This window comes from Mus caroli, unplaced genomic scaffold, assembly GCF_978045245.1.
Source record: "Mus caroli unplaced genomic scaffold, Mus_caroli_1 scaffold_2, whole genome shotgun sequence".
NCBI lineage: Eukaryota > Metazoa > Chordata > Mammalia > Rodentia > Muridae > Mus > Mus caroli.
Window position 1 is genome coordinate 66753436 of NW_028227257.1, and position 25912 is coordinate 66779347.

Below are 25912 nucleotides of genomic sequence, written 5' to 3' on the forward strand. Positions count from 1 at the left end.
AAGAAGGAAAACAGAGCAGTTGGAAATGCAAAGATAAAAGAGCTGGATCCAGACATGTCGATGTAATTCCCCAGAAATGGAAATTGTACTAGCAATTTGGAAAGAGATATGGAGAAGCAATATGCACTAACTGTTGAGTGTTTCTTTAGCAGTAAAGGGTTTTAGAACACATGGCGTAATGGGCTCATGACTCATCTACATATGGGCTTGTCCTTGGTGACTGATGAAGGGAGAAGCCAAGTTTCGTAAGGAATTAAACATGGAAGAGGAAGCTAAACCCTTTTTCTAGGAAGAGAAAAAAAAAACCTCTCTGGGAGGCTTCTGGGTCATCCGCAGAGTTTTAACTAACTCAGCCAATTAAAGTCACGTTGAGGTAGATCCCACATGCAGGGCCTTTTCATGGTCCAAAGCGTCACTGGGCATCACTTCGCTGTTTTCCTGATGACCCAGGAGTTGACTTGTCAGAAGCTGTTCAAGAAGTTGGTAGTTGAGCCCAGGTGCAAATCGAATTCTTTCCACCACATGAGCGATGCTCAGAAGCTGGCTGCTTATCAACATCATTTGGAAAGCTTTGTAAAAATACAGATTCTTGGGCCTCGGCCCAGGAAATTCTGATTCGGTAGTCTAGAGAATGCTCTGAGGATCTTTTTTCTTTTTCCTTTTAAGTTCTATCATTGACTCTGATAGAGTTGATTTGGGAAAACACTGCATACAGAGATGATGTGAGAATGGGCAAAGATAAGAGCCCAGAGGAGAAGATAGAATATGGTATGTCAGTACATTGTGAACAGCCTATAAAACTACACGTGGTCTTATAAAATCCAACCACGTGGTCTTATAGAATCCAACCAGATCTGAAAAAATGTGCTTGGCCTTCCCTCTAACCTTCCTCCTATAGACCTAGGCCTTCCTAGTCAGTCAGCTCCTCCTTCAGACCTCCTGAGCTTTGCAAATTTGCTTCAGAAGGTGCACATTGGTGTCACAGTCTCTTCTCCCACAATGCATTACAATTGGATACTCAGTCCAGCCTCAGTGCTGGAAAAGCAAGAGGCATTTGCAATCAAAGCCATTCCCAAGGAATCTTAGCCTTGACATTGTTCTAAAACAAGAGTGTTTAAAAGATCTGGTAAAAAAAAATACTACCTATCCATTTTTTTTAAATAATGTATTTAGGCTGGAGAGATGGCTCAGTGGTTAGGATCACTATCACTTTCCGAAGGACCTGGGTTCAGTTCCACCATGGCAGTTCACAACTCTCTGTGACTCCAGTTCCAAGGGGTCTGACACTCTCACACCTATGCACATAAAATAAAATTAATTATTGGAAAAGATTATTTATTTTTATGTCATGTACATGGGTGTTTTGCCTTCATGGACGCCTGTGTGAGGGTGTCAGGTCTTTGAGTTACAGACAGTGGGGAGCTGCCATGTGGGTGCTGGGAATTGAACCTGGGTCCTCTGGAAGAGCAGTCAGTGCTCATAACCACTGAGTCATTTCTAAAGCCTATCTGATTATCCTTTATTTTATTCAAATGATTTTTCTTCCTTATCACTAATAGGTAAGAAAGCTGAAAATCTCCCTACACTGTATCCTTAAGTCTCCCAGAAAGCCAAGGTAACAGGGCACTATTACCTTCTCACAAAAATTACCTCACTGCTTTCAGTGAGGCGAACAGCCAGCATGGCAGGACACCAAATTTACTTCTTTAGGTTCTGGGAAACTCAGACTTTTATTTTACAAGTTATTTCTATCCTTTCATATTGGTTTCCATACATTTTAAAATATTGTCCTATTTTTCCTAGGCTATTAAAACATCAGAATTAGAAATTCAAAAGGAAAACCATAGTCTTTCTGGTGGACAATATCATGTTGAACCTTTAAACTATGATCCTTTTGAATACTAAGTAAAAAAAGCTGCCAGGGATCTCATGTAGGGTCCCTTAAATAAACAGGTCTGAACAGGAAAACATCTTCAGTAAACTTTAAAAAAAACGGCATTAGTTCAAATATATATATAAAGCTTATGTATTCTGTATTCGACAGTTTTCCAACATCTAGAAAGGGGCTGGATTTTTAGCAATGAAGAGACACTTTCATGTTCATAAAACAGAGATTGTACCAGGGTGACAGAACTTAAAACCCAGTTTTCTGTACAGAAGTCTGTTTCATTCATCACTTGTTATAAAACAATTTTGTTTAAGACATAAATCTCAGATATCCGGTAACTGTCACAAGGCACTATCCTGTGAACCAAGGATATCCTAGCTGTATTAGTTTAAGCTGTTCACTCCGGTGTTAGGAGTCTAATTCTCTAGGGTTCCCTTAGGTTGTATGGGCCCTGGCATCACTTCTGGGCATCTACATTCTTCATCATGTGTGGGCATAGTTGCACAGTCCTAAACCAGGTTCTAGAACACTTAATTGGTGATAAGGTCTTGTTACAGCCTCCTCAGACTCCCAGCGGCTGTCAGGTCAGTTCAGTCCACTGCTCTAGCTGGACCAGCCAGCTCCATTTTCTCTGTTCTATATTTTCTTTAAAAAACAATAGGGTATTCCATGGATGAAAAGACCTAACCGTTGGCAGAGAGAAAAGATGCCAAATCTTGGAGCACTATGCTCTTTCCAACTGTTTTATAGTGATGGGTCATACACCGTGTCCCATTGCTCCTGGTGAATGGGGAGCCAAGGAGCACAGGGGTGTGTTCTCTGATCCCACAGCAATCATAACAATGGATGCTATCCTAGAGGGCTGTGATCCAGAACCACAATGCTTAGCTATCCAGGGAGTTCCCTCTAAAATGTAGAAACCAGAGCAGGCTGAGAACAGTGGGAGCTTCTTTGTGGTTGTGTGATTGTCACCCAAAGGAGATCGAGAACAACTCTGTGCTTTTGATGACAACGAATGTCTCTGTCTTCCAGGGAGGTAGTGAATAAGAAATGGTTCTTGTCCATTCTTACACAGACCTCACAGGAAGGAAATGCATGAAAATTAGACAAATGATCAAGCTGGGTGATATGAAAACCTGGTAAGAGCTAGGAAGGGCTTCAGGCTGAAGAAGTGTAGAGTTCAGTGCTGGTCCTAGGTGTTTGCTCAAGGGTTAATGAGACAGCATGGTGGGCATGAGCAGGACAGCAGAGAAACCTTGGCAGCCATCCAGATGTGCAGTGATCCTGACCTGGACTGGGGGCACTTTGAAGTCAAATATGTGAACTGCCACTGGCAACCAAGGTTTGGGTGAACACCAGTATGGTTCCCATGGGGATGGGATAAAACAAGCCAGAGGACAGCTGACGAGACTCACAGCACTTTAGCTCTGATTCCGCTCAGCCTGTGCTAGACTTACAGGCACTCAAAGATGAGGGTAGATGTACTTCTCTGTGCACTTAGGGCTGGTTTGCTCAAGAGCAGAGGGAGCCTGAGACAACAAGGGAAACACTGAACATAGGGCAAAAGTGAATGACTATTTTGTTTGAGGTCCATCCTCAAATTCCTTGCTATATCTGGGCAACTTAATGTCCATATTAAAGACCTAGACTGGAAATGCAATTCTTGCTTTGAAAGCTTTCTTCATAGTGACAAGGTTCTTTTCCTTGGATTGGTGCCATGGAATTGACTTGTCAATAACTGCCATTAAAAAGCTAAAACTTCTGTACCATGGGAGATCATCTGAAGTCAGTGTCTGGGGACACAGGTCCCCCACATGCTGCCCACTTCAAAGCTTGTCCATTTTATTTTGTTTCTCTTGTTAAATAGGCAAGCAACATGGGGTACAGAAACAAACATGACAGTCAAGATTACCTTGCCCTGTTGGAAATGTTTTCCCCATCCAGGAGTTCTTTCAATGTAGAGGAGCTGTCTGTCTTTGAAATAAACACAAATCCCTATTTAGAAGCACTTGAGCGTCCCTCTCTTCCCCATTCTTCTTTTTAACTCCTGTCCTTATATTTATCTCCTTTCCCCTCTCCCTCCCTCCCTCCCTCCTTCCCTCCCTCCCTCCCTCCCTCCCTCCCTCCCTCCCTCCCTCCCTTCCTTCCTTCCTTCCTTCCTTCCTTCCTTCCTTCCTAAGAAGACTGGAAACCTAACAGAGGCCCAGGCTAGGTTTTCTAGAGTAGAAAGAAAAACAATCAGCATATCTTGAAGGAAAATCCACTCTTCACTGTCTAAGAACAGTGGATTGCTCTGGTTGGCAATGTGGCTGCTGTATGAATCGTTGCGATTGATTTTGAGCAAGGTTTCGGTGTATTACAACATGCCTTCACGACAGTGAATCAAATGGGATTCATTCTCTAGGATCATTGTGTGGTCCAACTACTTCCCTCTAATATGAAGGAAACGAAGGAATGTGGCCTCCACTGGGGTGCCCGAGATCCTGCAGTCTCCTTGCTGCTCAGGGTGATGTGATGATCAGAGTCATCAGGAATCTTACTGCACCTGGCAGATACATGGGAGATCATCTGAAGTCAGTGTCTGGGGACACAGAGCCCCCACATGCTGCCCACTTCAAAGCTTGTCCATTTTATTTTGTTTCTCTTGTTAAATAGGCAAGCAACATGGGGTACAGAAACAAACATGACAGTCTAGATTACCTTGCCCTGTTGGAAATGTTTCCCCATCCAGGAGTCTTTCAATGTTAGGGCAAACAGGCTGGATGCTCATCTCCAAGGTTTCTCTTGCATTTTAGATGTGAGTATGATGGGATTTCTCTGATAATTGTTTTCTTCCTTGTCTGATTCTTTCAGTGGCACTGTGTTTCTCCGGAGAGTGTGCCCTCTGTAGACATCAAGTGCTTGATGTCTACGAGGCTCTCTGCAGACATGGATAGACAAGTGGTGAGTTTATATAAAGCACACGTGTATTGCTCTGACATAGGCAGTGGTTTACTTTTTTCGTCGTTTTTCTTTTAAAAAGGAATGAGGAATCAGATTCCGGATGACCCCACTTTTTAATCCAGGAAGCAAAGGAGCAGAGAAGACTTCAATTTAGGGACCAACAAGATGGTTCGCTAGGTAAAGGTGCTTGCTGCACAGGCCTGTCAACATGGGTTCGAGTCCCAGAACTCACTTAGAGATGGAAGGAGTGAATCAACTCCAAGAGTCTGTCCTCTGATCTCCACAGTGCACTGCGGTGCGCATGCCCACGGCACACACAGCATTCTCTCACACACAATTGTAATGAATACATAAAATTTACAATGTTTAAACTTTGACCTTTGCTTGCCAAATGCCAAGTTCAGCTTTATCTGGAAAAGGGAAATCAGGCCTGGGATTTACTCCCCCACCTTTATTCTTATGCTCTCTCTTTTGTGCAGACACCAAAACACTGAACTTATTTGTAATTTTCTAATTTAAAACATAGACACATGCTAACCTAGAACCAGAAAGGCCACTGCCACACATCCTCTCAGGTGTGGGTCCTAGCTTCAAATTCCAGAGTCTGTGTTTGATTTGGAATAGCTGCAGAAGCCAGAAAGCTAGAAAACAGCCACTCGAGGGTGGAAGAGAAAAGTCTCAAGGGAGGTTGGGCAGCAGAATAGAGGTGGCATGAAGGGAGACGGGGAGGGGGGAGGGACTGAGAGAAAGACAACAAGTGTGGGGGATGGTGTGTGGAGGGCAGAAGTGAGGTACGGTATGGGGAGGGATAACTAAAGAAACATAATTTATAAGCTCTTCAAAAAAATATAATAAAAGAATGTGGCCCAGAGGCTAAAAGTGCTTGCTACTGTCCCTGAGGACTTGAATCTGGGTAATAGTACACATCAAGTCACTTACAATCATCTGTAACTTCAGCTCCATGGGGTTCCAATGCATTCTTCTGACCTCTGTGGGCAGCCACATCTATGTGGAATATACATACACAAAACAAACAAATAAACAAACAACCATTAAATAGTTTTAAAAATACACATTACATATAATTTTTAAAAGGAGTTTGCCCCTCCAACACATGGAGGACCTGAAGTTAGGAGGGAGGTAAGGCATTAAAGACAACTGGAAAGAGATAATGTTAGATGGATATAATCAAAATGCATTGTATAAATGGGGTGGGTAGTGGTATGGTACACACAATTAATTTCAGCACAGGGGAGGTAGTAGCAGGCTGATCTCTATGAGTTTGAGACTAGTCTGGTCTATAGAGATCCAGGACAGCAGGGGGTCACATACTGAGACCCTGTCTAAGATAGGAAGAAAGGAAGAGGAACGGGAAGAAGAGGAGAAAGAGGAGGAGGAGGAGGAGGGAGAGGAAGAGGAGGGGGAAGAGGAAGAAGAAGAAGAAGAAGAAGAAGAAGAAGAAGAAGAAGAAGAAGAAGAAGAAGAAGAAGAAGAAGAAGAAGAATTTAAAGAATAAATAAAATATTATTTTACAAAGAGGGTTGACTGGAGGTGCCCTAGATATGAAGATAATTCACCTCCCAGAAACCTTGGGTTATTAAAAATCCACATGCCAAATGTGGACTATTTCTTTATGAGTTGTTGGTCAGGTTGGTCCCAGAGGTCTTGAAACAATACAAGCCAATGCTATTGCTCTTGGCTGACTACCAGGACTCAATGGCAAGACCCCTTAAGATGCCACATAATTTTGTCAAAGGACATGCAGTCATCAAACTTTCCCCGTCCTGTAGCTTCCTCTATGCTGGTTAACTTATATCGTGCCAGAAGGTGCTATGGAAGTGCCCGCAGGAAAGGGCATTGCCAATCTTACCTGAAGGTCGGCCCTTTAAGCTCCAGTCATCACCAGCCTGGCCAGATGTGCCCACTCCTGCAACAATGGCAAGGTAGTCATGGGGAATCAATGACTTTCTGATGGATTTCAGGCCTGCTCCACAGGAAAGAGTTCATACCTGCTACTACAACCTTTGTCCAAGACCCCGGTGGCCAGGGAGGTCATGGGCCCTAGAGGAAAATGGATGACAATTATTTTGCTCAGTGGATATGGTGTTAAAATGCCTTCTCAATATTTATCTCTATACTCATAGATAGTTCACTTCTCAGCCCTCATTAGACAAGCTTCCCCCAACCCTTCCCAAGCAATAGTCTACAGTTAGTACAGAGACTGATAACTGGCTAAGTGCCAAAAATAAATAACTGTGCTTGGTTTTAAATAGAACATCTATATCACTCCTTTCCACTAAGTCTCAGGGAACAGTGTAGAAGAAATTATAAGAGATAGAGACTGTGAGGGCAGGGGAGCTGTTAGGAAACAATGTCATCTGTATATAACACAATCAATGCATTTACAAACTCACTGTTGCTATGGTTACCTGTGTAAGACTTGCACAAGATAGAGCCTGTCCACATTTTATCAGAGGGGAGAAGGGCTCATGAGACCTCCCCTTCTTTCAGCCTAAAGTAGCCCTCAGGGAGGAGTGTCACATGCTTCAGCGACAATACGAGGAGTGACATACACCCATACTCCAGTATATAACCTACTGGTGCTCAGCTGGGTAACCTTACGTAAACTCAGTGGGTTCCATACACAAGACATGGAAGTAGGAGGGGCATTTTTATTTCCTAAAGAATAAAGCTTTCAGGGGGTCAGGGGGATGAAAGGGGTAAAAAATGACCAAAATTCAACACACACACACACATACACACACACACACACACACACACACACATATATAAAACTGTCAAATAATAATGAATAAATGTGCTTTAAAAATAGACTTCTGTAAGTCACAGTGGCCATAAAGGAGCAAAAGAAGGCTCAGTTTTTTGGTTTTTTTGTTTTTTTAATAGAAAATCCCAGGAAGACAGAACACATCTGAATTTTCAATGACTATGTATTTGTAAGTCTTCATAAGTAAAATCCTGTATCCTCAAACTTGCATTGCTAGTATATATGTTCATATTATACAGCATTGGTTGTTTAATTATTTAAATTGCCTAGTGTTAAGAGGTGTCTGTAAAAATTTTTTTGTTGTATATATTAACTGTATAATATAATAGTATGCTTGTGACTTTTGTTTTGAGACAGAGTTCCACTCTGTAAGCCTAGAGTTAGCGGCTTGAAACTCACTAGCCCATGCAAGCCTCAAATTCATGATAATCTTTCTGCCTCAGCCTCTCAAGTGCTGGGTTACAGGAAGAAGTGCCAGGACTGCTCAATGACTGGGACGTTTTCACACAGTGATTTCTGCAGAAGTCACTGTGTTTACATGCCAATTCTAATGTTACAGGACCCAAGCAGAAACCATGTGAGGGAACAAGGGCAGCGCTGAGTTCTTCTCATGTATCTCTGTGTGCCAGATAATAAACCCCCATGGATGCCTGCTTCCTGGGTCTTCTTAGAAAGAAGAAATAAAGTAGAATTCAAGAGGTTCTGCAAATTAAATTAGAACAGGAACCTAAACCAGTTAAGCTTCTGATAAAAGCTAAATAACATACACACACATGAGACAGAGAGAGACAGAGACAGAGAGACAGAGAGAGACAGAGAGAGAGACAGAGAGGGCAAGAGAAAGGGAGACAGAGAGAGGGAGGAGGAGGGGTAGGAGGAGAAGGAGGAGGAAGAGGAGGAGGAGGAGAGGAGGAGGAGAGCGAGCGAGCGCTTTAAGCAAAACTTTCCTATAAATGTCTTTCAGGTCCTTCCCGAACGCAGAGAGCAGTTCCTGTCAGCATTCTTGGGGTAGACATTCTGTGAATAAATGGGTGAAGCAGAAGAAGAGACAGTTACAAACCAGTAGCCAATCAGGACAAACTCCTCTCACATTACCTCAGAGTAGTTGGAAAGTGGCTTCAGGAAGTAGAATCTATCATTTAGATACCCTTGCTTAAGCACCTCAGATTTGAGAGTTTCACTTGGGTCTGGACGAGATGGCTCAGACCTATAATCCTAGCACTTAGGAAATAAACAAAGACTTGTTGCAGGGCCAAGGCTAGCCCAGACTACATTCTGAGACCCTGTCTAAATTCCCCCTAACTCAACGCCATCAAAGTTTAATTTGAGTAACTAGTCGAGTGACCCTTACTTCCCCCTTATTAAGAGCAAGTTTTGGTTGTGTGATGAGGCTTCAAGGGTTCTAAAGAATCTCTGCTCTGTTGCTTTCATCCAGATTATGTAATGGTTGACAACCAGTGGTTGCCACCTGTGGAAATGCAGATACAAAGACCAAAAAAGTGCCTATCTACATAAATATTTACAGACGTTCTAGACTCCAAACTGAAGAGGCTAAGGCTTCTGCTGCTGTGTCCACAGAGGTTATATTCTCAGCACTTGGCCCAGCTGACAGTCCTACTTAGTGCAAATATGCCTAACTTTCTCAGCCCATAGGAATTTATCAAAGCCCAGTTACGTTAGACATCATATTTTGTGTCATGTAATCAAAGCAACCAAAATAGAAAAGGCCCTGCTCTCATGAAGTTTACATTCTAGAAAATTCTTGGGTGACAGGAAGTGATAGATGATGATGAAGAAAAATGATGTAATGACTGGGAGATGAAATGGACTGTGGAGAAAACACTAGGCTAGCATCGGCGTTCCGAAAACTAACACTTTGTTTAAGGAGGGTAATTTCCCCTCTTTGCATTTGTTATTTGGAATAGTTCATATGAGTCGAGAAGGGGCATGTAATTAAGCTTTGACTTTAGATGAGAGGGAGTTAATGAGTTTATAAAATAAACTCCCTTTTCTCTGGGGGAAATTGTTCTCACACTGGCTCTGAGCACCCTCTTGGTGGGCTCCAGTGAACTCCACATTCATTGCATTAGGACTCTGTGGGCTTCGGGACTCATAACTCTGCTTAAGTCCACTTGACCAGGATAGATCTTGAAGCTCATCTGATGGCTCTACTCTGTAAACTATTAACTGTGGAGCACTGTGTGTGTGTGTGTGTGTGTGTGTGTGTGTGTGTGTGTGTGAGGGTATGTGCGAGTGTGTAAAGTGCACTAAGGAGTATATGTATACAGCTTGCCATTTGCACAAACGTCATTCAGAATGTCCTAAGTTTTGAGATATTAACAGAGGTTCCCTTCTTGCTTCAGTTACTTTGTGTGTGTGTGTGTGTATATATATATATAGTCAAATATATATTTATATTATATATATATATTCCTAACACACACATATATAAAATATATAACATAACATTATATGTATGTGTGTGTGTATATATATATATATATATATATATATATTCCTAACAGTATATTTCTTACTCTCTCCCCTAATACTTGATAAAAAGGATTGAGTGCTGAGGTCCTTTTAGTTCATTTTTCTGCCACACACTCAGCTCAGGCAGATGGGCATCTGAGCAGAAGGAGCCAGTGCCAAGAAGAGGGTATCCTTTTGCAGGCTGTTAGGGAGTCCGCCTGGGTTAACACCAGCTCAAGGGTTGGCACCCTTTAAGTTGGGGGCCTCGGGAGGATCCTTTAAGGCTCCTGCTCTGTCTGACCAGACTGTCCAACACAATGGTGAGGAAACACCTAGCTTGTCATGACCGGCTCTGTTGCTCTGCTCAGCGCAGCTGGGACTCCTGAGCGTGGAGCCCCACGCAAGCGAAGTTCAGCCTGCTAGAGAAGCCCAGACCTGGGGCTGGAAAGGGATGAGGGGCTAGGAGCCAGGGTGGGGGGGATTTCCTCCCTCGCTCCCCTCTCCAACGGGAGCGGAAAATGTGATTTGCTGTGCATTCCAGGCGCGGTTCCCTGGGGTGACCTCTCCCACCCAGACGGGCAGGGGCAGGGGGGGAGTAGACAAAGAGGCGAGGCGGGCGGAGAGGGGACCCCGTAGGGAAGCAGGAGGGGTGCAGTGGGCGGGGGCACTACCGGGAAAGGGGGCGGATAGCGGGTCCCGCGGCGGCGACGGCGCCTGACCAATGGAGAGACGCGGTCCCCGGCGCTTGGCCGGCGGCATTTAAACCGGAGACCCGGAGATGCCCGACACTAGGTGCGCCCTTCGCAGACCTGGAGACCCAGAGCACCGTGGTAGCGGCTCTCTCCTTCGTCTTCCTCCCGCGTCTAGCCCGAGTGGCTCGAGCCGCAGTCTCACGCAGCGCCACGAGTCCACAACGAAGAACCCGAGGACCCACGGAAGTGACAGGTGAGCGCGGTGGTACCGTGGTGTGTGTGTGTGTGTGTGTGTGTGTGTGTGTGTGTGTGTGTCTGTCTGTCTGTGTGCGCGCGCTCGCGTGTGTGTTGGTATGATCCCAGGCTAGCCAAGGAGTCCCCAGGGTTCATACCATCTCGAATTCTTCTCAGTTGTGACACAGCCCCTTGGTGCAACAAAGACCCTTGAGTGCGCATTAAAGAACCGAACCTGGTCCTTCCTGTCGCAGAGGTAGATGTGGTGACTGCGGGGCACAGGGTCCACGGAGGAGGGAGGAAGGTAGAGAGAGAAGTTGTCAAAAAAGTGCATCCCGTTTTCATGTGCTGGAACCCTGCAAACTCGGTCCTGGTGCTTGAAGCACAGAGCCCGCAGGAGTCGCCTGCCCGGACAGTGCACTGTTGCCGAGTCGGAACCCCGGAGCTGGCATCTCTGTGAGCTGAAGACGACCTCACAGCAAGTTGCAAGCAGAGACAGCGTTGAGGGTTGGGGACGGGGCTGGGACAGGGGCGTCTGTAGGAGTGGTGGTCCCAGGGCTGTGAGTGGTAACTGCTAAGGACTTGGGAATTGGTGGCGTGTGCGTTTACGGGTATGGCAGATGCGACTGAGGCTGGTAAGACAGAATTCGCGCGGCTTAACAACAAGTCGGGGGTCGGGTACCTCGAAGCTTGAGTGCACGCGCCACACTCTCTTGTGCTGGCTGTGCTCCGGCCGGCGCGTGGCTGTCTTTTTTGAGCCTCTTGGGGGTTCTACGCTCTCATCCTCCATACAGCAGACCTGCAGGCGCCGGGCAGCCACTACTGGCTGGTTCCCGCTTCCGTAGATGCTGGCGGATCTGTACCCCAAAGGCCTCGGTAACGCCTCGCTGCGCCTCGCTAGCGACTGCGCTCTACTGCGCGCTTTGCCTCTTGCTCCTTGCTCGTTGCCGCTGCCGCTGCCGTGAGCCATTCCGGTGAGCCCTCTCTAGCTCCTGGTAGAAGTCTAGAATGAAGGGAAAGGCGTGTATTTGGCTGTCATCTCCCTGGTCCTACTTATTTCCAGAATTCTAGTTTGGGAAGAACAACTTCTCTATAGCCCTGGACTGGCTGTTCCCTCTCTGGCGTTCTTCAGCTTAGTGTTTGCCTATGCCCGGCTCTGGCAACCATCCACCAGCGAGACTGGCTGGGGAGAATTCGAGATGACTAGCCTTTAGTTCGAGGACCTTCCCGAGAGCCTTAGGGGGCTCTCTGGTCTAGCACAGCAGCCTTCTTTCCCCTCCCCAGTAGAATCCAAATCCCTACCCTTTGATGGAGAAATATAGCCTAGAAGTGAGGGGTTAAAATCTCCTCTTAACTGTTGGAGGGCAGAATGACGACCATCAGTAGGTAATTGGATCTCTTGGTGGAAAGAGCAAACCCAAGTGGTGCGCACGTCTGTTTATGTTCCCCTGAGATGGTGCCAGGATACGAACTGATTAAAACAATCTACTCTGTTCAATGGGTCACCAGGGCTTGAAGCTGTCCCCAGGAACTCCAGAGTAGTGGTTTCCTTCTGACTGCTCTTACAAGTTAAATAAATAGCGGAGAAGAGGTTAAGATAACCCCATCCCAGGGTGAGGGGTCTTCTTTCACCCCAGGGCTGCCCTCTCCTCACCTCCCTCCCCTTTTTCTTTTTGGGACAAGGCAGGCAGGCGGCACAGGGCACTTGGGAGTACAGACTTTTCAAAGCAACGAAGGAAAAGGATCTTAAGAAAACAAGATCCTCCTTCACTATCACCACAACCAAGTCTGCAGATATAGGTGTTTTCATTACTCTTATTGGACACATTGCACCGTTGGATTAAGACTTCTCTCTCTCTCTCTCTCTCTCTCTCTCTCTCTCTCTCTCTCTCTCTCTCTCTCTCTCTGTGTGTGTGTGTGTGTGTGTGTGTGTGTGTGTGTGTGTGTGTTTAACCTCCGGGTCATTGTAGGAATTAGTGTCTTTTGTAAACTTTGTAACTTCACAGCTTTCCTATGATCTTCAAAGTTCACTCTGAGTAAAATGTTTTGTTAACCCACAATCTGTAGGAAATCCAAATTCGCTAATGTGGTTTTCACACCAGCACTTAGGGAGAGAAGAACAGAAACATGCTAAGTCCTTACATCCCTCAATGTCCACCTCCTGTCCTTCTAAATTGATGCTACTGGTGACCTCAGTCTCAATGGTCCAGTCTACAAAGTGACAGAATACAAAGAACCCCCATGGCCCCAGACTTCTCCCCAAGAAATGCTTGCGGGCTGCAAAGCTTTGGAGTGTGTTTGAGAATGCAAAGCCAAAGACATATAGGAGAGCCCCAGCCTTTTAGGTAAGGAGGAGAAGAGGGAAGCAGTTCGGAGCAGCGACTGCACATTTAACTGAAAGGCACTGACCAGGCAAGTGCTACCAGCCCATGTCTTACATCTGCAAAGAATTTTCTTTAGTTTTAACATATGTTCTTAGAGATGCAAAATACAACAAGAATTCCCATGACAGGAGAAGTCTTTTCCTCTGCTTGCAAACACGAAGATACAAAATAGATAATTATTAGATTTACAATATTTTTCAAAATTTACTGCATTAAAAAAAGCAAAGCCACATGTTCCTTGTTAAATATGCTGTGCTGAATGTCATTGGCATAGTGACTAAGGACATGTTAGAATTAGATGAAACTGGGCTCAAACCCTGGCTATCCACTTTATAAACTATGTGACCTTGGATGGATTCCTGATTAATAACAGGAAGACATTATTATATACCTCATAATTTATCATGACAAAACTTGGACAGTGTTTAGCATAATGTCTGATGTAGTAAAAACTAAAAAAAATAAGAGGTACCTTTTATTACTAATGGTTGTGTTGGGCATGAGAGACCAGAGGGTGATTCTGAATTTAATCCCAAATCCCATTTATTCATAACCGTTACAAAATGTAGCATATGACTTGGCTGTCACTCAGTTCTGCTGCTTGGTGAGCATTTGATATTTATACTTTCTAATTCATTTCCTGCTGATTCAAATAATTGTATACAATTATTAACTGCACTAAAAAAAAATCTTCCAGGGAACTACAAAGATATTTAACCACCAGGTGTCTCCTCCTCACCTTGTGTGGTGTTGGATTCCAGCCTGACTTAGCCCTAGTGGGCAGATTATTCTTAAGAGACTTGCAACAAAAGTGCAGGGCATACAATTTATGACACATGCCAATCATTAATTTTTCTTATCTCCTTGGTATAATTTGTCTGAGAAATAAGCCAACCTTTTTTATTAATAAGGAATTCCCTAGTTAATTTCTATCGGATGACTCTAAAATTTAAAGTTAAAGAGCTAACTAAAATTAGCTTTCACTCTCCTTAAAGGTTAAGGCTTAAGGGGAAAAGAAATGGATTCCTTGAAAATCTGGCCTGTCTGTAAAGCATTTGCAGCAAATTCCATTGTGTTTTCTGCCAGAAGAATGAGCTCACGTCACTCTTGATCATCCAGCAGGAACAGTGGGCCCGTCCAGGTACAGACATCTGGAGTTCACTGTAATTCTTAACAAAAGTCCATTTAAGCCACTGACCAAGCAGGTTGCTTGGCTAATGCGAGAGCCACAATGAGAAGTGTGTGGAAAGGAGCTGGCCCTAGATTCCGTAAATACATCAATAATATTGGAAACAAGTCAGACATAGTTTTTGGCTTTCTGAATCTCCAGACTCTGAAAACCATTCTTGGTGCTTTTGTGAATTTTTTTTTGACAAGTTACCAGGGCAGAAGCAATTACCATACCTTTCCTTGCTTGGAAGTGTTTATTCTTGAACACCAAGAGAACTGGGGACAAATGGGAGGCAGTGAAAACCTGTTTTGAGGATCTGTCCTTTGAGATAAGTGATTGGAAGAGTGTAGTGGCAAAATGAAAAAGAGATGAACAAAACACCCATGGAAGGAGTTACAGAGACAAAATTTGGAGCTGTGACGAAAGGATGGACCATCTAGTGATTGCCATATGCAGGGATCCATCCCATAATCAGCTTCCAAACGCTGACACCATTGCATATACTAGCAAGATTTTGCTGAAAGGACCCAGATAGAGCTGTCTCTTGTGAGACTATGCCGGGGCCTAGCAAACACAGAAGTGGATGCTCACAGTCAGCTATTGAATGGATCACAGGGCCCCCAATGGAGGAGCTAGAAAAATTACCCAAGGAGCTAAAGGGAACTGCAACCCTATAGGTGGAACAACAATATGAACTAACCAGTACCCCGGAGCTCTTGTCTCTAGCTGCATGTGTATCAAAAGATGGCCTATTCGGCCATCACTGCAAAAAGAGGCCCATTGGACTTGCAAACTTTATATGCCCCAGTACAGGGGAACCCCAGGGCCAAAAAGGGGGAGTGGGTGGGTAGGGGATTGGAGGGGTGGGTATGGGGGACTTTTGGGATAGCATTGAAAATGTAAACGAGGAAATACCTAATAAAAAAATTTAAAAAAATAAAATAAAATTCAATTTTCTATTAAAAAAAAAAGAAAGAAAAAGAGATGAGGGTGAAGTAAAAGCTTGCTGGCAGAGGCAAGCTGCAGAGAGAGCTCACCTCCAAATATTAGCACACCACTCAACAGCAGAAATGCACGAAGGCGTTAGTGCATTAGTTAAGGCAGGGTTTGGGATGAAGAGCGATAGTATCTGTATAGGAGAACCAAGGGACATGCTCACTACTTGTCATGATACACTCTGAGGTTAGGATGCATCTGAATACAACCACTGGACACGAGTGGGAACTCATGAGAACCTAATCCCGACCAGTATTTGGATTGATTTTGGGCCATGTAGCACACTGCTAGGGGTTGATGTGGAAAGAATTATCCTCAAGGAAATACCATCGTCTTTATTTGGTCCATACCAGGGATACACAGAAAGTGCTAAGCATTTGGTGAAAACAGACTTGCAATTTCCAGAAGAAAATGGTCCAGTTCCTTGATTGAATAATCCACACTAGTTGGTAGGGGGCTTGGGTGAATGGACACAGTGATCGGTAGAGCCTAGCTTCATCCTTCCAGCCAGTGCTGTTCACCTCTCTTCTTCAGGGAGACCATCAGAAGAACACTGGTCTTTCTACTCAAGCCAGGAAACTGCCCTGCTGATTTCTTTTTCTTTTCTTTCTTTCTTTTTTAATTGGATATTTTCTTTATTTATATTTCAAATGTTGTCTCCTTTCCCGGTTTACCCCCCCCCCCAAGCTCTCTATCCCCTCTCCCTCCTCCGGCTTCTATGTGGGTGTTCCCCCACCCACCCACTCCCATCTCCCCACCCTCAAATTCTCCTACACTGGAGTCCCCAATGGAGGAGCTAGAAAAACGACTGAAGGAGATGAAGGGGTTTGCAACCCCATAGAAAGAACGATAATATCAACCAACCAGACCCGACCCGACCCACCCCACCCCCCGGACCCCAAAGCTCCCAGAGACTAAACCACCAACCAAGGAGTATACATGGAGTGACCCATGGCTCCAGCCGCATATGTAACAGAGGATGGCCTTGTTGGCCATCAATGGGAGGAAAGGACCCTGGTCCTGTGAAGGCTAGATAGCCCTGCTGATTTCTGTTCATTGATGTTCTTGGAGGGCTTTTCTTTCTAACACTAAAGTTTAAGAACCTGAAAGCTTCACAATAAACCAGCAAAGATTAAGCATTTTAAAATGGAAAAAAAAACATACATTTTACACCTAGTAATTTAAAAAATATTTATTTATTTATTTATTTATTTATTTATTTATTTATTTTTACTTTTCTTTAATGAAAAGTCAGACGGTGTAATGTAGACTGCTATGACTTATGAGGTATTCACTCTTGCATAGGAACAGAAAAAATTTCCCAAATTAAACCTCAAAACCATAGTTGACTAATTATGAATTTATTGCTTTATCATTTGGGTTAAAATAAAACTCATATTACGCTTCATAGAACCAGAAAAAAAAAAACAAAACAAAAAACAAACATCCGAACAACAATAACAAAACTTGAGAGCAAATGGAGATTTCCTAAAAAAAGAAAGACAAGTGTTAGGAAGCTGTCTAGGCTGGGAGAAATCTACACTCCCAAGGGTCAGGAGACAAAGCATCTCATGTAGCCTTGACAACAGTGATGATACTTGAAGATGCAAAGAACAGAAACTGTATCAAACCTCTGTGGTATAATAACAATCACTTAACAAATGTTCAGGAGGAGCTCCTCTGTGTCAGGAAGATGATGAATTAGCCTTCATCCATTCTCAAGGTAGATATGACAAGGTTCATTAACAGATGTAATTAAGCCAGTAAAGAAAAGTTTTATAAGACAAAACAAAGCCATTATTTTATGAATGGATATCTATCTGTAGAACAGTATGGTCTTATGAACGAATACTGTCACATGCAGTCAGCATACATCCACAGCCAGCCCCAGGTTGGCCTCTGTGGTTGTGAACACTGAAGCTCTGGACCCAAAAGGAGTGAATTAGCTTGGAGGTTATTTTTTAATAGATGTAGAGATTGTCAACCTAGATCTAGGGCCATCTATGCAATATTCCTTTGAAATAGCAGTGAATGGATTCTATTTTAGCACTTGGCCTTTTATTTTAGACACTGCCCCTCAATTGGGAGTCACCAGAAACTTGTGAAACTGTGTTCGACTTGGACTACGGTTCCTTAGAGCCAGAACAGACATGGCTTAAGTTACCTTGGCCTCTGGAGAAAATCTGTACTATTTTATAACTGGCCTATTTTCATAAGTGATGTTTTATAAGACACAACAAAGCCATTATTTTTAGTTATTGTTGTTGTAGTGGTCAGCATGGTTAGTTTACAGATCAGATACATGGTAACCCAAGCTGACACAAGCTAAGGAACCTACAGTTGGAACAGGAGTCGAATGCCACATTATCAGCTCCAAACTTGAACCTGCTCCAAAGTATTAAGTTAATGTCGGAAAAACAATGACATTTAAGAATATTTTTAATGAAACATTCAATTATCTTGGTTCAATGCTAGCCTTAGGGTTGGATGGCCCTCACTTGCCAGAAGTTGTCCTTTAAAGGAGATCCATCTTAGGTTGCTTTTGTCTCTTAGAGATAATTGGTCTAGATAATGATACCAACTTGTCTGGTTCCTTGGAGATGAAGGTTATATTAAAGAGGTTACATTAGTATGCACTTAGTGGTTGCCACATGCAATACTGGTATTCAGCGGAGAGAAAATGGATGCTTCCTCGCTGTTCTTGTGCAGCAAACCTTAAGCATGGGGCAGAGGAAACCCCAGGGACCTGCCATGCCTGGAAGAGACATTATGAATTTGAAACTGTTCTCATTTGAAAAGAAATCCTTCAATGTTTTAATAACTCTTGGTGTGCCCCAGGCCAGCAAGTGTTCCAGGCCTTGAGCTGGGTGGGAAGGCTGGCTGACTGAGTTAGGGTCTTCATATTAATGCTTTCCCAGAGGAGTGTGTCCAGGGATACTGCCCCAGGAGAATCCTGACAGTCTGCTGCCTCTTTCCCTTTTCCGCCTGCCTTCCCTGTCTTTTCTGAACAAACCCGCCTCTGGAAAAGTCTCCTCTTCTCTTATTTGCTTTGTTTACCTCATGTTCCTGTCTCTGTATGTTTCTTCTCCCACCAGGTGGGAGATCATGCTTAGATTTATTTATTTATTTATAATTTATTTATTTATAATTTATTTATTTATTAAATGTTATATGCCCTCGCCATGTACGAGTCATATCAAGGTCCACATTTGCTCACAGTTCATTGGCATCAATGCTATTGTTATGAATTGAAATATTCCCGTACTTACTCTATTGTGCCCATTTTTCTACCTTACACACACACACACACACACACACACACACACACACTCACTCTCTCTCTACACATGTGGCTTGAAAGCAGAAGAACTGTTTGGGGAAACGACACAGTAAAGCAGCAGGGGAAGGCAAATGTGAACAAGGTGCGGTGACAGATATGCATGAAAATCCACAATGAAACTCGTCTTGTACACCAACTTAAAAATTAAAGCCAGAGAAATTAAAGACCTACCTGGTCAATTAATCAGACAAAAAAAATTCTATTCATACATACAGTCACATAGATGGGTAATGTATTTTACCACTTAGAAAGGTTGAAAAGTGGGGTCTGGAGAAATGGCTCATCCGCTAAGAACACTTTCTGTTCTTCCAAAGGTTCTGAGTTCAGTTGCCAGCACTCACATTGGGGGCTCTAACTCCAGCTTTAGGAGTTCTGGGGTGTTAGATTGCCCTCCCGAGGCACACACACGGATTATACACACACACACACACACACACACACACACACACACACACGTTGTTATACCATGGCAGAAAGAATGATACCAGCCATCTTTATCCTCTTGGCCTTCGGTACATCCCTCTTCTTAGGTTTTTTTTTTTTTTTTGACAGGTTTCCTGGGCTCTTTCCAATACTGGAACAGTGAAAAGTCTCATGTTGTCAAATTCAGGAATAAATACAGTTAAGTGAGCATTAAAAAAAGTCACATGCAATTGTGTCAGGAGCCAGTAAGGAATTCTAATAGGAGCTGGTTCAAAAGAGAGACGGGTCCTGACTGAGTTTAAAGCTTGGCAAAGTCACTGTGTGACCTGTGTGGAATTACTCAGTTTGATGGCTGAGAGAATAATGGAAATAATAGTATCTAATGGCTGGTGATACTGTTAGAAGTCAGTGCAACTGAAGTGTGTGTTGAGTACAGTGGGTTAGGTGTAATTATTAATTTTTATTAAATAACTTTCTTATTGTCTGTGTCCCCCTCTCTTTGTCCCTTGTCTAGAATGAATCGCACCGCATACACTGTGGGAGCGTTGCTTCTCCTCCTGGGGACCCTACTGCCAACAGCTGAGGGGAAAAAGAAAGGGTCTCAAGGAGCCATCCCACCTCCTGACAAGGCTCAGCACAATGACTCTGAGCAGACCCAGTCCCCACCACAACCTGGCTCCAGGACCCGGGGGCGGGGCCAGGGGCGGGGCACCGCCATGCCTGGAGAGGAAGTGCTTGAGTCCAGCCAAGAGGCCCTGCATGTGACAGAGCGCAAGTACCTGAAGCGAGATTGGTGCAAAACTCAGCCCCTGAAGCAGACCATCCACGAGGAGGGCTGCAACAGCCGCACTATCATCAACCGCTTCTGTTATGGCCAGTGCAACTCCTTCTACATCCCCAGGCACATCCGAAAGGAGGAAGGGTCCTTTCAGTCTTGCTCCTTCTGCAAGCCCAAGAAGTTCACCACCATGATGGTCACACTCAACTGTCCTGAGCTACAGCCACCCACCAAGAAGAAAAGGGTCACACGCGTGAAGCAGTGTCGTTGCATATCCATCGACTTGGATTAAGTCAAAGCGGGCACATTCAGCCTGTCATAGCCATGCTGAGAGAGCCACACCCAAACCACCCGATTCCTACTTGGCTTAAACCTAGAGGCCAGAAGAACCAGCAGTTGCTTCCTGGCTGGAGGCTGCTTATGCATAGTGTATGCGCATGAGTGTGCATGGGTGCCTGTGGGTGTTTCCAAACACCAGCTGGAAACAGCCTTTGCTAGAAGGCACTTCCTGTTACTCTGCTTCAGATGGTCGGAAATGCCCACACCACTGGACCCAAACACCCACAGGGGCAGGGCTGTAGTTGGCTTTGTCATTGTGTTCCTTGTGCCTCCTGGGCACCAGGATTTCACTTGAGAATGAATACTAACGGAGGAGGTAATAACTCTGAGGGCTGCATTAGACTCGGAACTGTTCAGTGCTCGCCCTATGCTCCCATAGCCCATCCCTTTCTTTGCTCTCCCTGACATCTCAGTCGTAGCCCATGTTCCTAAATTAATTCACTTGACGGCGGGTGTAAATGTCTTTTGTCTTGTGAAGAACCTTCAGAATGTGGGGAGACATGTGGTGATGGCAAACAGGACAGAGGACTGACGAAGGAACGGTCAGGCTGAGGACCAGTCTGGGCCAGTGAAATTCAGTAGCAAGATGTCCAGAGTTTAAAAGTTGTTTCCCAAAACAATATTAGTCTTGTTTTAGCAAAAGGGCTTTCCTGATATTTAAAAGAACCTAGACACACAGAGGAAAAATATAATCAGCAAAAAACAAAACAAAACAAAACAACACAACAATAACAACAACAACAAACAAAAACCCAATTCTCTGTGCCAGCTTCTGTGACCTACTGATACTAGCTGTAACTGATACTAGCTGTTAAGGGTGAAATATTGACCACTCCTGTTTTAAGAACCAAGTGAAATTAAAAAAAAAATGTGGCCTCCTACTTTACTTTGCCTCTCTGAAGGATGCCTGAGAGCCTTGTTCACTGGGGTAAGAGAAGGCAAAACCTCCTAAGCTTAGTTTTGCTGGATTAACATTGCTTGTCCGTCATTTCTGAAAAATGCTTCAGACATACAGAATCTTTCAATAAATTCCTGCTTTTCTTGAGGCCCCCTGTCAACAAGAAACAGTGTAAGATGAAGAGCCACCTGCTGCATTTGAGTTAGACATGTCTGGGGCCTTTTCTGTTTGGCTTTTGTTATAGGAGAGAATCAGAGGAAAGAGAGAGAGAGAGAGAGAGAGAGAGAGAGAGAGAGAGAGAGAGAGAGAGAGAGAGAGAGAGAGAGAGAGAGAGTAGGTAGTGTCTGGAGAAGTAAGGGCTGTGTTTGCCTCACTTCATTTGCTCTCAGAGGGTCAATAGGAAAGTTCCATTAGGAAACCAGCACACTAGGGTACATTAATAGGCCACCTATTCCCAGTGGATCTATGTGGCATTGTAATCATTATGCCTACTAGGGATGTTGTCCTCTGAGTACACGTGGCTCCCCAAATGTCTACTTAGCATTTTTGTCAGGGCCAGAGGGAAAGGTGGGTGAGCCTTGCTACATTTTGGTTTGCTAAGCAATACTCCTTAAGACTGAGATTCTAGCTATAAATGCCCCAAATACTTTTTTTTTCCTTTTCCTCTCAGAGTGACTAGTCAATTTATATGTCATTTGGAAGGCAGACATTCACTGCCCATAAAAGATACCACAGTCAAAGAACAATTGGAAGTAAAGAAATATTTAATTTTGTTCTAGTCCACTCCCATGTGACATCTAGACAGGAACCATATTGTAAGGCAAATGCTATCTTCAATTCCCAAAACAGTGGGTCTAATTTTGGAAGTTTAAAAGTCACTACTGATGAATCCACACTAAATGAATTTGCACAAGCATAGCCTGTGAGTTTCATTTGTACTGAGTGCTCTTTCCCTGAATCTCTGAGTCTTCCATATCCATAGCCAATAAGTCACAGGATGGATTAGATTAGGCTCACAAATGCAAAGGCAGACTTTAGAGGGTAGTGAAGAGAGAAAAATAAGAGAGGAGGAAGCTGAAAATGTAGGACCACACCAGAGATGAAACATGACAATGCTGAGAAACACGTCGCGTCTAAATTCTTCCACAAACATGCAGTATTGCTAAAAATAAAAAATCATAATCAAAAAAAGTTTGGCAGCCATAGTAACCTTCTAGGAGCGGGTACCACAGTCTTTCATGTAAGTTGGATTTAGATTTGGTTCATGTCAAAAGGATTGCCTCAAAATTAACTTCTTTGAAACTATCAGCAGCCTAAGTATCCTAAAAGCACATCACTGGCCAAAGACAGGGATGTCTGCCTTCCTCGCTGTGCCTATAACGAGACTATCAGAAATATATGTCCTCCATTGTTTATTGGAGATGCCCTGTCGGTCACTTATTTTGGACGCACTAGTGATGTAATGGTGCACGTTTTCTCCAACACTGTAGCAGAACTGTTCTTTGGCGAGACAAGTTGCGATCTCCATCTTACCTATTAAAATAATGCCAGAAACCAAATATGAATCTTATGGCTTTCAATTTGTGCTTGGCATTGAAAGAGGAAAACCACATACTGTGTAAGTCTGAGTGCTTCTTTGCAATGGTATTCTTCAAAGCTGTTAAGCGAAAAACCTGGAGGAAAGGATAGTTTCCACCGTGTGGAATGTGAATAAGCAAAAAGTTATGGTTATTTAATGTAATTAGGAATTCAAAGTCCTTCGGTTACTGTGATTTCAAACATGCTTGCTTTCTCTATTTTACATGGCAGCCTCTGAGTTGGGCAAAGAAGAAACGGGCCCTTGCATGTTGCTAGAGACTTTTGTCAGGTCAGAGGGAAACAGTCTTGTCACATGTGAAGAGATGTTACCAAGTCAAGGACAAGCTTTTATTTTTTAAAATTGAATGTTCCTTAAAAGTTGACACTTCTGAAGCAATATTAGGAAATACTTTAAATGTTATTTTGAGAGACTTATGATGTGTGTATCTAAGCAAATAGCAGATAATGATGGCTAGCTAGTTCAGACATATATGAACAGAACATTTCTAAACAAGAAGTCCTAGCTGAAGGACTGAAAGAGATTCTATGGGTTTGTCATTTCTCAAGATATTTAATATCACCTACATTGTATATTTAATATGCTTCAATCATTTTAAAACAAGGAAGGATTATATAGGCTATGATGGAATTTGCTTTGGATAAGGGCGAGGCAGGATTTAATGGTCTCATAAAAGCTAATTTGACTTAAAGTTTTATGAATCTGTAACTAGAATTTTATTTTCACCCTAATAACATTCTATATAACCTTTGCCAAACAAAGCAATCAATAAATTAAACCTCTTCTTTTTGTGTATGTGTGACTGAACTTTAACTGGTGGAAATCTCTCAGCAGGGGCTGGGGGCAGGGAGGGAGTCAGGGATTCATTTGCCCCAGAGAGGGAAGGAGAAATAAAGAACAGAGATTTCTCTTTTTTTGGAGAGGAATCCTCTCATTGCACCCAAAGCTCTTGATTCTTTCTGAGTTTAGTTGGGACCCAGGTGGCTAAAGACAGAGAAAGCTGGCCTGTAACTGGGTCTCCAGCAGTCTCCCCAAAACCAGCTAGAAGGAAGAGTTCCCCTAGTTATGACAGAGCTTCACGGTTATGCAAAACAGATAAGATGGCAGAGGAAAGATGGGAAAGATTTGATTTTCATAGAGGAAAGAGTTGTGATGAAAAGAGTAGTCAGCCATCCCAGGAGCAGCCTTGGAGGAGACAAACTTGGGTTTTCTCGGAAACGTTTTTAGATGTGCTAGTTATCATTCCATAGAGATGTAAGGGGAGTTAGTTTAGATGTGCTAGTTATCATTCCATAGAGATGTAAGGAGAATTAGTTCTTGGAGACCACGCAAGTTGCAGAGAGTTATTCTCACCTGGACATACACTATCACTTGGCATTGGAGAGCTGACAATGGTAGCCAAATCCCAGCAGCTGTGTGTAAGGTGCTAATGTTGCACACTGAGCAAAGAGTTTAATTTGTGTTGTTCCATGGTTCTCAGGACAGCTCAATGCAGAAGGCATTGCTATCCTCCCTAATATACAAACAGACACACACAGAGATACACACTCAGTCACCCACTCACCCACATTTACCCACCCATACACACACACACTCACACATACAAATATAATTTTTTGTTGTTGTTTTTTCGAGACAGGGTTTCTCTGTGTAGCCCTGGCTGTCCTGGAACTCACTCTATAGACCAGGCTGGCCTTGGACTCAGAAATTTGCCTGCTTCTGCCTCCCAAGTGCTGGAATTAAAGGCATGTGCCACCACTGCCTGGCCAAATATAATTTAAAAATATAGAAGAGTCAGCACTTCTACGTCATCCTTTAAGAACAGTATTACCTTGATTCCAAGTCTAGATAAGCATACCATTAAAAATACAACTATAGACTAATATCTTTCATGACTATTGAGGCAAAAATACTAAGTAACTGAATTCATCTCTCTATAAAAATAATGTAAATGCCCTTGCCACATAGCTATCTTTAAAAATAACTTGAAGTTATTCATCACACAAATAGGCTGAGGGACAGACACTGCTTGACCATTCAATAAATGGGACAACTCATTTGACAGAATTTAACACCATTCATGATAAAAACCACTCAACACATTAGAAGAGAAAGGAACTTTCTCATCCTAAAAAGTGACATCTGTGAAAAATCTGCATGGACCTTTAGCACTAAGCTACTAAAAGGTTTCTCTTTTAAGAGAGGCAGCTAACAGGAAACCTTTCCCAATTTCTGTTCAGCATCATACTAGAGGGCCTACCCAGAACAATTTACACAAGAAAAAAAATCAAGATTGGCAAAAAAATAAGTAACAATATTTGTATTTTTAAGCGGCATTATCTTATAGGTAGAACATCAAGGGATGAGCCGGGGAGCTCAGAAACAAATCCAGCTAGGTTGTAGGATCAAAGACAAAAACTAATCACAATTCTGTGTAATTGTGTACACAGACAATATGAAAAAATTAAGCAATTGATGCCATTTTCAGTCCTATAAAATATACAAAATTAATACAGTTAAAAGAAATAGAATCATTGCTCACTGAAAATGATAAAATATTGCTTACAGATATTAAAAAAAATACCAAAATCAGTGGAAGGGGAAACTTGGTTTATAAGAATTAATGTTGTTCTATAGGGACAATGTCTATGAGCTTTTGGCTGGCTTCCTTCTAGAAATTGACAAATTGATTCCAAAATTCATATACATATACACATATTCATACATATACATATGTTAGCATGCCAGGCATACTTCTCCCAACTATTAGGCTAGGCAGCAGAAACTCCTGTTTCCCCAAAACTCTTTTTATATTCTACTCCATGTCAAACCTTTTCTCCACACCAGTTGTAATCAGTCTACAGGGTCCCTCTCCACATTCTTACAGTTTCATTGACAAAGAACGCACTCACAACCTAACACTGTAATCCAGTTGCAAACCATTAAGGTGGGGAAAAGAAAGGTTTGAA

At 43.2% G+C, this 25912-nt stretch overlaps 2 protein-coding genes across 4 annotated transcripts in view; both read left to right on the forward strand.

The window, feature by feature from the left end:
* Positions 1–8791, forward strand: part of Scg5 (secretogranin V) — a 62860-nt gene extending 54069 nt beyond the window's left edge. The window contains exons 6-8 of one of the 3 annotated variants that reach the window (XM_029474248.1): positions 4742–4831; positions 7739–7788; positions 8584–8791. In XM_029474248.1, coding sequence (XP_029330108.1) covers positions 4742–4831; positions 7739–7788; positions 8584–8776 — 333 coding nt within the window. In that variant the 3' untranslated portion in view covers positions 8777–8791. Of the gene's footprint in view, positions 1–4741; positions 4832–4910; positions 4932–7738; positions 7789–8583 lie in introns of those variants that run through there. The other 2 variants (XM_029474249.1, XM_029474250.1) reach the window with 2 other exon arrangements.
* A 2078-nt stretch (positions 8792–10869) lies between these two features.
* Grem1 (gremlin 1, DAN family BMP antagonist) lies at positions 10870–23688 on the forward strand. The gene is made up of 2 exons (XM_021156547.2): positions 10870–11036; positions 19846–23688. The coding sequence occupies exons 1-2, from the start codon at positions 10870–10872 to the stop codon at positions 20399–20401; spliced, it is 723 nt and encodes a 240-aa protein (XP_021012206.1). The 3' UTR covers positions 20402–23688.
* Positions 23689–25912: the final 2224 nt, after the last annotated feature.